Below are 12,845 nucleotides of genomic sequence, written 5' to 3' on the forward strand. Positions count from 1 at the left end.
ACCAAAAAGAGTGGTAATGGAGAGCAATACTCGCTCTAGCTGGTCACTTTCAGTGGCATTGACGGCTCTGATCTTGCCATGTTTTATCACTAACATTTACGTTATTTTTTTTATAGGGAGAATTGGTTTTCTTTGTTCCACATATGCTCTCAATGAATGCGCATTTTCTTGTTTTTTTCCCTATGCTTGAAGGCGAAGAACTTGGAGGAAGAATTAACCTCCAAAGTTTCCAACGGCAAGCATAATTCCCTATGATATTGAAATAAAAAATAAAAAATTCTCAAAACATGATTTACGTACCACTTTTCTCTTTAGCTGTCTTTATTGGGCTATTTCCATTTTCCAATACTAATCGCGTATCAATAAGACAATAACCAAAGAGAAAAAAAAAAAAATTTACCCACTTCATCCATTCACATACCTTCCACTTCCAGAACTAAAATTTGGACAAGACTAATCCATCCATAAGTTAGCATCCTTTAAAGTTTAAAGTCGCCTTGTAGCGAATCAAAAGAATAGTAAACGCGCCTTAAAAACAACCAATATTTTCTCAAAATTCTGCAGGCAAGAGTACCACAATACAATCAATACCTACATGCACAATTTCTTTATTGATGGCTACTACAGTCTACAAACAGGAACATCTCTCTTGAAACAGCGACATCGTTTCAATGGAGCGCAACAGCTTGAAATATAAACTTGAAAGAGGTCTATCCCTCTTAGAAAGGTCGTTGAAAACCTCCAATATGGAACAGAGTATGAATATATGCTGCATCACTTACAAAAGGGATGTGAGCATACATGCCACTAAGAGCACATTTTACACATTGCAACAAGACAAACATGTAAAAAAATCCCACACCAGCCCAAAAATGCATCCCGAGCTTGCCAGAGTAGTGTATAAGCGGAAAGAAGTTGCAAGTATACCATAAGATTTGTAGAGCTGTTTCCAACAACATGCCCATCATTAGATGGAATCTAAAGAAGTGAGGCCAATGTTTGTTCTTCACGAGTCCAATATATCCAAAGTAGCAATAAACCATGGAGAACCAGATCGGTAACCTAGTAATTGCTCCTGGGACGAAATAAATTAAATCTTCAAATAATTCATAGCGCTCTAGGAAGGGTTGGAGATAATAGCCTACGTCAGAAATCTGCAATGCGATCAAATAAGGGACACATGCCAAAGTCCTCCACCACCATTCTGGTTTCTCAGTTATTACAGGGTACTGAATCCTGAATGGGACATCCTTAAATGCCCTAGGAGTCGTCATAGATCTCTCACGAGATGAAAACAGAATTGTGTCTGATTGGGTATCTTGATTCCCGCTGAAAAATGAGCCTGATGCAGAAAAGAGGTGTGAATCTGTTTTTTCTATCAATAACACAAAATAATTGAAATTACTGTTATTTAACGGTTCCAAATTATATCTTCGTCAGCAAAACTTGACAGAGCCAAAAAATAAAATAAAAAGCAGTAACATTTAACTTTGCTTTTATGGGGGGGGGGGGGGGGGGGGGGTTTGTCTTAAAAAATCTGAGTGATAAACCTGTAGAATCTTTGACGATATACAATATAGACAGTAATGCTTTGAGTTATTAAAAGAGAGTAAATGTAATCGAATTATATTTGGCACGTCTAAAGAGAGGCAAAGCGCAATAACAGGAAAAGGAATGCATAAATTTCCTGTCCCCTAGTAATGATATAGCATCCTGAAGCGTATGGAGCAGAACAAAAGGATGTCCTTGAGAAGGGAGAAAAAAGAGAAAGAAGGTGGGGCGCCAGGCGAAGGGGACAAGCATAGAAATCATAATTCAACTATCTATTTTACTGAGAACAACATTCTTGACGCAAACCAGGATATTACAATACCTTTAGGAGCCCAGGAATGCAACTCATGTTGAGGTCCCCTTGAACCTCTGCTGATTGACAATATATGATTGGGTGGCAAGTTAGCTTTGCACATTATTCCTCTGGGTTTATAATTTCCGGATGGTTTGGAGCACCAGTCTTGAACTGCATAATTATTCCTGTTTCCAAAATACAAATGTTAACCACCATAAACAAAAATCAAGAGGCAGGGGGGAGGGAAGTGCTTAAATGTTAGAAGGAAATAAGGAACCAACTAATCACCCAATTTAAGGACATTCATAGAGAGAGCCAATATTAAATGAAGAGCTCCTTTTAAAGGCGGAAGTTACATGAATGAGAACAATCCCAATCAATCTGATCCAACTATACAGTTGGATGCATTTGACGTTAAGATATCATACCCCGGTACTCGAAATAAGAGTTATAAGGCTTTGGCACATTATGCACTTAGTTTAAAAACAATGGACCAAATAAAATATTTAGAATATTCTTAAATGCTAAGATACGAAATTGATTCCCGTTAGAGTATATCCAATTCCCGAAGTCATGGTCAGAGCTAAATAAAATATGAAGGTAACATTACCATAAATGCTAAGATTCAAATTGATTCCCGTTACAGCATAGGCATGAATTCCCGAAGTCACAGCCAGAGTTAAAAAGAATTTGAAGGTAACACTACCAAAAATTTGTAACCATTACTTAGAACAATGATGTGATTTACCATCGAAAATGCCAACTAATCACCCAATTTAAGAGAATTCATAGAGAGCCAATTTTAAATGAAGAGCACCTTTTAAAGGAGAAGTTACATGAATGAGAACAATCCCAATCAATCTGATCCAACTATACAGTTGGATGCATTTGACGTTAAGATACCATACCCTGGTACTCGAAATAAGACTTACAAGGCTTTGGCACATTATGCACTTAGTTTAAAAACAACGGACCAAATAAAAGATTTAGAATATTTTTAAATGCTAAGATTCGAAATTGATTTCTGTTAGAGCATATGCAATTCCCGAAGTCATGTTCAGAGAATTTGAAGGTGACATTACCATAAATGCTAAGATTCGAATTGATTCATGTTAGAGCATAGGCATTAATTCCCGAAGTCACGGCCAGAGCTAAAAGGAATTTGAAGGTAACACTACCTAAAATTTGTAACCATTACTCAGAACAATGACGTGATTTACCATCGAAAATGCCAACTAATCACCCAATTTAAGGGCATTCGTAGGGAGAACCAATATTGAATGAAGAGCTCCTTTTAAAGGGAAAGTTACATGAATGAGAACAATCCCAATCAATCTGATCCAACTATACAGTTGGATGCATGTAACGTTAAGATACCATACCCTGGTACTCGAAATAAGAGTTACAAGGCTTTGGCACATCATGCACTTAGTTTAAAAACAATGGACCAAATAAAAGATTTAGAATATTTTTAAATGATAAGAGTTACAAGGCTTTGGCACATCATGTTAGAGCATAGGCATGAATTCCCTAAGTCACAGCCAGAGCTACAAGGAATTTGAAGGTAACACTACCAGAAATTTGTAACCATTACTCAGAACAATGACGTGATTTACCATTGAAAATGGCAACTAATCACCCAATTTAAGGGCATTCATAGAGAGCCAATATTGAATGAAAAGCACCTTTTAAAGGGGAAGTTACATGAATGAGAACAATCCCAATCAATCAGATCCAACTATACAGTTGGATGCATTTAATGTTAAGATACCATATCCTGGTACTCGAAATAAGAGTTACAAGGCTTTGGCACATTATGCACTTAGTTTAAAAACAATGGACCAAATAAAAGATTTAGAATATTTTTAAATGCTAAGATTCGAAATTGATTTCCGTTAGAGCATATGCAATTCCCGAAGTCATGTTCAGAGAATTTGAAGGTGACATTACCATAAATGCTAAGATTCGAATTGATTCATGTTAGAGCATAGACATTAATTCCCGAAGTCACGGCCAGACACTACCTAAAATTTGTAACCATTACTCAGAACAATGACATGATTTACCATCGAAAATGCCAACTAATCACCCAATTTAGGGGCATTCATAGAGAGAACCAATATTGAATGAAGAGCTCCTTTTAAAGGGGAAGTTACATAAATGAGAACAATCCCAATCAATCTGATCCAACTATACAGTTGGATGCATTTAACGTTAAGATACCATACCCTGGTACTCGAAATAACAGTTACAAGGCTTTGGCACATCATGCACTTAGTTTAAAAACAATGGACCAAATAAAAGATTTAGAATATTTTTAAATGATAAGATTCGAAATTGATTCCCGTTAGAGCATGTGCAATTCCCGAAGTCATGTTCAGAGAATTTGAAGGTGACATTACCATAAATGCTAAGATTCGAATTGATTCCCTTTAGAGCATAGGCATGAATTCCCTAAGTCACGGCCAGACCTACAAGGAATTTGAAGGTAACACTACCAGAAATTTGTAACCATTACTCCGAACAATGATGTGATTTACCATTTGAAAATGTCAACTATTTTGTTTCACAATTCAGTAAGTCCTTCGCTTTACGTTGTAATTCTGCCTCTTAAAATCGCCGAATGTTTGCCGTTTGCACTCCATTCTAGACCATTCTAAACACCGGATTACAAACAACAGAGGTGGCTCAATTGGCAATCGGCTGGGTTAGACATAAGTGTGCCCAAGGTTCGATTTCAATGAGAAGCAAATTTCTAAATGGTATTTTTTAAAAAAATACCGGATTACATATCCAATTCCAGCTATTAGAATTTTATACACCCTAATTACATACAAAGAGAAACAAGTTAACCAAGTTAGGATTAAACTTGACCTATAAAAACAAACTCCAAGAATGTAAGGTAGACGCTAAACCAATGTAACAATACTCAACCTTCCCAAATTAAAATTCAGAGATCAGATGCAGAATCTTTGAAACACAAAAGGCCAAAAAATAAAAGATCAGACGCAAACAATATATCAATTCCTCAAAACACAAAAACTAATAAGCGATCACAAATCATCCGTTAATCATATAATAATTTATATGTTTCGAGACTTCCAGTCTAACTAACAAATAGGCGAATCGGTTTCTACTAGAAGAAAGGGAAAGTTGGTAAACGGCGAAGAAAAGCTTACCGGTGCAGTGGGGAGCGAATACCAAACGGTGTGGTGACCGGAAATGGCTTCACATGAGGTACGGAACCCGACAGGTTAAGAACGGCGGCAGCGACGGCAGGCATCCTGGTCCTTCAACAAGCTGTGTCAACTTTTTTTCTTCTCATGCAAGAAAGACTGGATCCGGGTCTCATACAAGGACGGGCCACCCACTTTTTCGACAGAACAGAGACGGGTTATAAGGCGGTGGGGTTGGGTCACGACTCTTCTAGGGCCTAGGGTTACCGATCACAAAAAAAATAAATTAAATGAACGGCTACGATGAAGCCATCTCTGCCACCAACTTAAAACGGCAGCGCGCATGTTGAGAAAATTCTAGATTTTTTTTATATTGTTTCGATATTTATTCTCTCAAAAAATAAAAAACCAAAGCCTCAAGAGTCATTATGGGACTTTAGAGCCCTATATTTCCCTTCGATCTGCTCCAAATAATTCATTGGACAGTTGCGGCCCGTTGTGGCCCATTGGACACCCCACAACTCACCATCCAAAAAATTCGTTTACAAATCACTTCCTTTTTAGTATTCGGTATTCCAGTTTGGTGCGGTGCCAATTAGAATTCAAGGGCTTTCCATAGTACAATTCAATCCAAGCATTAATGAACTTTTACGTTATTTCTAAGATTTTATAGGCTGCTAGTTATGATTAGTTTTTGCATTAAATCTCCGAAAATACTAAAGATCTCTGTGATTTTTACATGCATGTGAAAAATCGAGGATCTCACATGATTCACATGAAATCGTATGCGTCCATTTTACAATTTTGGAATAGTTATGATAAAAAATATTTATATCTATGTTGAGATTTGATAAACTTTTAAGGCAAAATGGATAAAATTAAATCCAAGATTTCCTTCAAAAGTGAACATTTTCAACTTATTAAAAATTGAAAAATAAATAAAATTATTTACTACCCCTTCATTTATATTTAACACACATATACAAATATTTATCTAATTACCTTGAATTTTTTTAACTATTTTTTTTTTTTTAAATTCAGGGATTTGAGGAGGGGTAGACTTGAACCCATAATTTAATGGGTGGGTGAATTGCAATGCATTTTGTACTTTTCTTATACCAATCACAATGCAAAGCACAAATATCTATTTAACCGCAATCATAGGTCATACCTAGTTATCTACAGTCGTATATTCAAACTCCTCCTTCAATGCAAACTCTTTCTACATATATACGGAGGACTCGAAGAGGATTAAACATATCATCGTATATGCAGAGGCGTAGGTTGTTATCATCATCAGATATTCAGATTCAATGGAAGCAGTCGATCGCATCTCGAACTTGCCGGAGTCGCTCATCCACCAAGTGATGTCGTATCTCTCCCAACGTGACGCGGCCAGGATCAGCGCCGTCTCCAAGAAATTCAAGGACGCGTGGTATTCGTTTCCGATAGTCAATTACGATATCAGTGACTGGATATTCAATTCTTACCGTAACCACCATAACCGTAGAACTAAGCAGGCTGAAATTTTGAAACGATGTTCATTATTCTCTCCAATTTCGATCAAGCGATATCAGTTGGCACCAGTTTAGGCTCCACGCCAATCCAAGCGAGGATCAAGATTGCAGAGAACAAAGGGTTGTTACTGACGAGTTAGTGAATAAGGCGAGTGCTCGCGAGTTAGTTGTTTTGGCTCTACAGAAAACCGTCAAATCCGTTGATGTCTGTTTTGGCGTTCCGCAGTACTGTAGTTTGCCGGATCAGTTGTTTTCTTCCCGATCAATCACCGTGTTGAAATTGAACGGGTGTATGATAAACCAGTCAGAGATAGTATTGGATAGAAATTTCTCAGTCGTGGATATGAGTATAAAACGGTGTGGTGGATTAAAATCAGTGAAAGGATCGAGTGATAAACTTCTGATGTTCGAGATTTTACAGTGTGAAGGATTAAAAGAGATTGATTTGAAAGCATACCGTCTCGAATCCTTCACATTCTTCAAGTCCGGAAATCGTACTAATCATGGCCCATAATTATGACATTTAGTTTTACATTATATGAGTTTGTAATTCTGTCATTAACCAGTTTCTTATAGGGAAGTTATTAATAAATCCTCAACTTTGGTTACAAATTTTTTTTTTCCCTCACAACTACGTTGGGAGTTCCCTAAATCCTAATGACAACAAGAATCATCTTTCAAAATCCTTATCGGTGTGCCCCTTTATGGTTTACATATAAGCTCAAAACCCATTGTTCAACACTCTCTCGAACCAAAAGGCTCGTCCATGACTTAGGGCCCAATTTGAGTAACCATGGAGCCCTTTGTTCAACACTATAGTCCATAGTGTCTCCTCTCTCGAACCAAAAGGTTCAAGTTGAGTAACCATGGTCTCGAACCATATGCATATGTTATCTGCGATTATAGGCTATTTTCTCTTCTTTCTCAAGTTCTTTTGCACCATTGGCTTGGAGAGTGATATGGATTTAATTGCAAGCGCACAAATCGCACAAGTAATATAAAGATGAGTAAATTATCGTTTCCACTAGGGATGTGTTGGCAAAAGAAATCAATGTCAAACAAGCTACAATTATGTAAATTGGAGAAAATGATTAGCGATTGGTTTTTGATTTTTACTAAACTAATTAAAAAGAACAAAAACAAATCAAACACAAATATGAAATCAAGGATGGAAAGCACTAGGGTACTTAACTTCACCTCACCTATCCAATTCAATTCCCTTGATTCCTTAATCCCTAATTCATCTCTCAATAATGACAATCGATTTTCCAACCTATTCAATGTTCTATTCCTAGGTACATCAAACGTATTTTCAATATAAATCCCTGTTATTCCTAACAATCGGATTAATATATCAAAAACCCATTACGAACTATGGAAATCATTTAGCGATTGCATAAGTCACAAACCTATATTCCTATGGTTCATGCATCCTATGTCATCTATGGCTTGAGGCAAACCCTAGATATCTCCTTCCGGTCTCAATCTAGGCAGCAAATCAATTGAATGATGGCCAAACACTCAAAAGCATTAATCACACCCATAGACAATCAAGAGAGAAAGAGAAATCAAGAAATAAGGAAATCAAGTTTATTGAATCTTCAAGGTTTGGTTACATTAAGACCCTAGTAGGAAATCTAGCCACTCATGAAAGCAAAATACATCATTAAACAAAGGAAATCAACCATAGAAACTAGGATAGAAAAGGATAGAGGAAACCCCCTTGTAGATCCTCTTCTTCTCCAAGCTCCAAGGTGGCCTCCAAGCTCTCCAATGGAGGTAGCACGAAATCCAGCTCCCCAGCCTCCAAGCTTTCCTCCAAAACCCTATCTTATGCCCTTTTATACTTCTCCAAACTCTTATGTCGTTTCCAAAACAAGTTGGGGTCGTTTTGGCTTAGAAACACGTGAATTCGGGTCTTTTCCGCGAAACTGCGCAGTGCTGTGAATAGTACTCCGATCGATCGGAAATACAATCTGTCTCGATGATATTTTTAGGTGTTTTGGCAGGTCCGATCGATCGGGAATATGACCGATCGATCGGAAATTAGTCCTGGGCTCCAAGTCTTCATTTTGCACTCTTTTCCTCCCTTTCTTGCCTTGACACCTACAATATGCAAATATAGCTTTCTTAGGCAATATTAACTCTTAATCAACTCAAAATGCAATGAACTTATGTGTAAAGGATGCACAAATGTATGTATATATTTGACACATCAAACACCCCCACACTTAACCTTTGCTCGTCCTCAAGCAAGTTGAGAATGAATAAAGGAGGGAAAGAGTATTTTCTGTTAAGCTCAAATGAAAAATAAAACAACTAAGACCTATTCTAAATAAGCAACTAATCTATGCCACTTTCGTAGGGCTCACGATGACACTTAGCATGTGCCACAAACCTTTAAACCCCTAGGTGCCCCTAGTAGGAGGAGTTGTGTCTCCTGAGGGTTTACCAGAATGATACCCACAAACATTAAACAACTTCAATGCCAAAATTCATGCCATCAACAAGAGTATAAAATGAACTCACAATTGCAACCCTATCCACACTAACAAACCAAACATTAGGGCATTCAAACCAATAAAAGCATTCCTTCAAGAATCTTATCTCATCCACTTTGCTTATAAATTCAAGAAATGATGCACATAATGGATTTGACTTGATATTTGGCTTCAAAGTGACATAAACAATGGCCATGAAGTCTTCCAAGAACAATAAGAATCAAAAAGCAAATACAAAGAGCATTTATTCAAACTTCATTCTTATTCACATTTTTTCTTTCCTTTTCTTCTCAAAGGTGACTTGTGCAATGTTCAACCTCCTTAAGCTTTCTAAATGACCCATGTAACGAGCTTTCGACCAATGACTCCCAATCCAGTTGGCTTAGGGCTCACGAGCTTTCTAAATTACCCGAGTCAAAAAGGCTACGAGGTTAAACTAGTCACCAAGGTACTCTAACATTCATTTCCTACCTTTTTACGCGAAACTCATTGCTTGCTAGGCAAGAGGCCCGGTTACTCAGCAGAAAACTTATGAAAGAAATCATTTATTCACAAACACAAAATTTTTTTTTTTCTTTTCTATTTTATATATATATATATATATATCTATATTTTTTTTTATTGCTCAAGTAATGCTACTTAGAATCATATTGATCTCAAACAACCACAAATGCCAAAGTCAAGTCATATTTCATACCCCACAATCAAGTGTTCCATATTCACAAAAGCACAATGGACAAAACAATTTTCAAGATAGGAAAACTCAATTGGAAAGAATGTCCATAGCAAGATCCATCAATGCTTCAAGGATCACAAAATTCATCCAAATACACTCAAGAATGGCATGACATAAGGCATTTGAAGTCAAAAATTTTATTATTTAACAAAAACTAGAAACCTAAATTCCCACCCCCACACTTAAAATATGCAATGTCCTCAATGCATGGAATAGGTGAAAATAAAACTAAAAAGATAGGGATAGAACAATAAAACCTGGGTTGCCTCCCGAAAGCGCTTGGTTTAAAGTCTTCAGCCCGACTTCCCTTTTGGATTCAACTGGGATCCTTGAGAGTTGTGGTGTAGACTCCCCTTGATGGCTTCCTAGGATTAACATTGGATTGCTTAGGTTCCATGCAAGGAGAATAAGCTTTCATCACCACCATTTCCTTAGGATAGACATTTTTCTTCATTTTCTTGATCTTCCTCTTCTTCTTTTTCTTGCTCTTCTTTTTCTTCTCCTTGGGATCTTCAATTTGAGGCTTTTGAACTTCAATTGCAGCTTGGGAGGCTGTCTTAGGAACTTCATGCTCAACCTTGGAATTTTTGCCTAAAAGAACTTCCACCGAAATATATGGAACTTCCTTCTCAAGAGTGTCGGGGATGATCATGTCAATATGCTCTACTTGGAGGCATTGTTGAGAAATCTCCTCTTGCCTCCTAGTTCCAAACACTTTAAAAGTGATTTGGTCACCTCCCGCACCTCTCAAAGTAAGCATCCCTTTTTCAACATCTATCAAAGCTCTCCCGGTGCTCAAGAATGGTCTTCCCAAGATTATAGGAGTAGTGGGGTTGGCCTCCATATCCAAAATAAGAAAATCAACCGGAAACATAAGATCACCCACCTTCACTAAGACATCCTCTACCATGCCAATAGGATACTTGATAGATCTATCCGCCATTTGCAAAGACACTGTGGTTGGACTAATCTCCTTCATCCCAATTTGCTTAGCAACCGACAATGGCATCAAATTGATGCTAGCTCCAAGATCACATAAAGATCTTTCAATCAAGGTGCTTCCAATGGTGCACGGAATTGTGAAACTTCCCGGATCATCTTGCTTAATTGGGAGCTTCCGTTGCACAATGGCACTACACTCTTCGGTTAACTGTATCTTTTCATGCTCCTTCAACCTCCGCTTCTTGGATAAGATCTCCTTCATGAATTTGGCATAGCAAGGAATTTGCTCTAAAGCTTCGCCAAAGGGGATGTTCACTTGAAGCTTCTTGAATACCTCCAAAAATTTAGAGAATTGATCATTCTTCTTCTTAGTGCTCTTCAATCTTTGAGGAAATGGAATTGGAGGCACATAAGGTTTGACTGGAGGTGCAGGGAGAGAACTATCGGGCCAATCCAATTCCACAGCAAACCAATTCTGCATATCTTTCTCATTTCTACATTTTTCATCATGTACTGCAGCTGGCCGATCGATCGGGATGGGGTCCGATCGATCTGAAATAGCCCTTGAACACTTTTCAGCTTCTTTTTCCCTGGTTCTGCTGCACTCCCCCTTTTCCTGCAAAATTTTTGCCTTTTCGGCATCAAGATCAGCAGCATTTTGAGCTACCTTACCAGTCTGGAGAGTGATTGCCATGCATTGCTCTTTATCCTTCCCTCTTGGATTCAATTTCGGTTGGCTTGGCAAGGTACCTCTTTCTCTAGATGACAAATTGTTAGCTATTTGCCCCAATTGTACCTCAAGATTTAGGATGGAAGTTCCATAGTTTTGCATCAAAGTTGCTTGAGCTTGTAGAGTGGCATCGGTTTTACTCATGTATTGCTCCGTCCTTGTCATAAATTGGGAGGTATGCGTTGTAAGCATATCAAGACCTTCCGCAAGCTTTGAGAACATCTCATCAATATCCCTCTTCTTCTCTTGGGATTGCACTAGATGTTGAGGATTTTGCACATTTTGAGTATTGCTCCAAGAGAAGTTGGGGTGATTCCTAAATCCTGGATTGTAGAAGTTGGAATAAGGATCATTGCGGGGTTGATTGAAATTACCTCCACTAGTGGCATTCACTTGCTCACTAGGATTAGATGAAGAAGCAATAAGACACTCCCTCGTAGGATGGCGTCCACAACAATAAGCACAAGACATATGAGAAGGTGTGTTTTGCATAGCATGTACTCCTTGAGCTTGATTTAGTGTCAATGCATCAATCTTCTTTGCCATAATAGCCAAGGTAGACATAACTTCATCATCTCTAAAACTTCCTCCTTGCTTTGGATTCCCCCTCACCGAGGACCAAGAGTTAGTGGTCTTGGCCACTTTATCAAGTAATTCCCTAGCCTCATCTTGATTTTTGGTCATAAAAGAACCTCCCGCAGCCGCATCAATAATCTCCTTAGTATGCATGCACAACCCATTATAGAAAGCTTGGTACACCACCCATTCCGGAAGACCATGATTTGGGCAACTTCGAATAATTCCTTTAAAGCGCTCCCAAGCCTCATAAAATGATTCAAAATCCTTTTGGGCAAAGGACATGATATCCGCCCTAATTTGCATCGCCTTGCCCGGAGGAAAGAATTTTGTCAAGAATTGCTCCGCCATCTCATCCCAAGTGGTGATAGAATTGGGAGGCAAGGACATTAACCATCCCTTAGCCTTATCCCTCAAAGAAAATGGGAATAACCTCAACAAGATAGCATCTTTAGAAGCTCCGTTAATCCCAAAAGTAGTGCACATATGTAAAAAAGAGCGAAGATGGATATTGGGCTCTTCATTAGGAAGACCATAGAAAACAACCGAATTTGAGATAATGTTGATGATAGCCGGCTTGATCTCAAAATTAGTAGCATTGATAGGAGGATAGTGGATGCTTGAAGGATTTGTGTCCCAAGTAGGCCTAGCACAATTCTCAAGAGAGCGAGGGTCAAATTGCCTAGGAGGGCCTTCAACTTCATCACCACCATTTCTTCCATTAGCACCTCCACCATTACCATTGCCAACATTCACATTTAAAGCTCCACCAAGATCACCAATATTCCCCCTTCCTTGATTGTCTCCAATGTCTTCCATTT

At 38.1% G+C, this 12,845-nt stretch overlaps 1 protein-coding gene and 1 non-coding gene across 2 annotated transcripts; one reads left to right on the forward strand and one right to left on the reverse strand.

Annotated features, from left to right (window-relative positions):
- Positions 1–500: 500 nt before the first annotated feature.
- Positions 501–5,238, reverse strand: LOC120000398 (protein TIC 20-IV, chloroplastic-like). Its single transcript, XM_038848477.1, has 3 exons — positions 5,026–5,238; positions 1,874–2,031; positions 501–1,342 (listed from the first exon to the last, which is right to left on the reverse strand). The coding sequence occupies exons 1-3, from the start codon at positions 5,127–5,129 to the stop codon at positions 720–722; spliced, it is 885 nt and encodes a 294-aa protein (XP_038704405.1). The 5' UTR covers positions 5,130–5,238; the 3' UTR covers positions 501–719.
- A 6,982-nt stretch (positions 5,239–12,220) lies between these two features.
- Positions 12,221–12,326, forward strand: LOC120001161. Its single transcript, XR_005468763.1, has one exon. It is a non-coding gene; the product is annotated as a small nucleolar RNA R71 (small nucleolar RNA).
- Positions 12,327–12,845: the final 519 nt, after the last annotated feature.

The sequence above is a fragment of the Tripterygium wilfordii genome, chromosome 6 (genome assembly GCF_013401445.1).
Source record: "Tripterygium wilfordii isolate XIE 37 chromosome 6, ASM1340144v1, whole genome shotgun sequence".
In the NCBI taxonomy this organism is placed as follows: domain Eukaryota; kingdom Viridiplantae; phylum Streptophyta; class Magnoliopsida; order Celastrales; family Celastraceae; genus Tripterygium; species Tripterygium wilfordii.

Coding starts and splice junctions, on each gene's coding strand:
- LOC120000398 (XM_038848477.1), bottom strand. CDS start 5,129: ATGCCTGCCGTCGCTGCCGCCGTTCTTAACCTGTCGGGTTCCGTACCT. Junction 2,032..5,025: donor ATTCGCTCCCCACTGCACCG/GTAAGCTTTTCT, acceptor TTTTGGAAACAG/GAATAATTATGCAGTTCAAG. Junction 1,343..1,873: donor GCATTCCTGGGCTCCTAAAG/GTATTGTAATAT, acceptor TTTCTGCATCAG/GCTCATTTTTCAGCGGGAAT.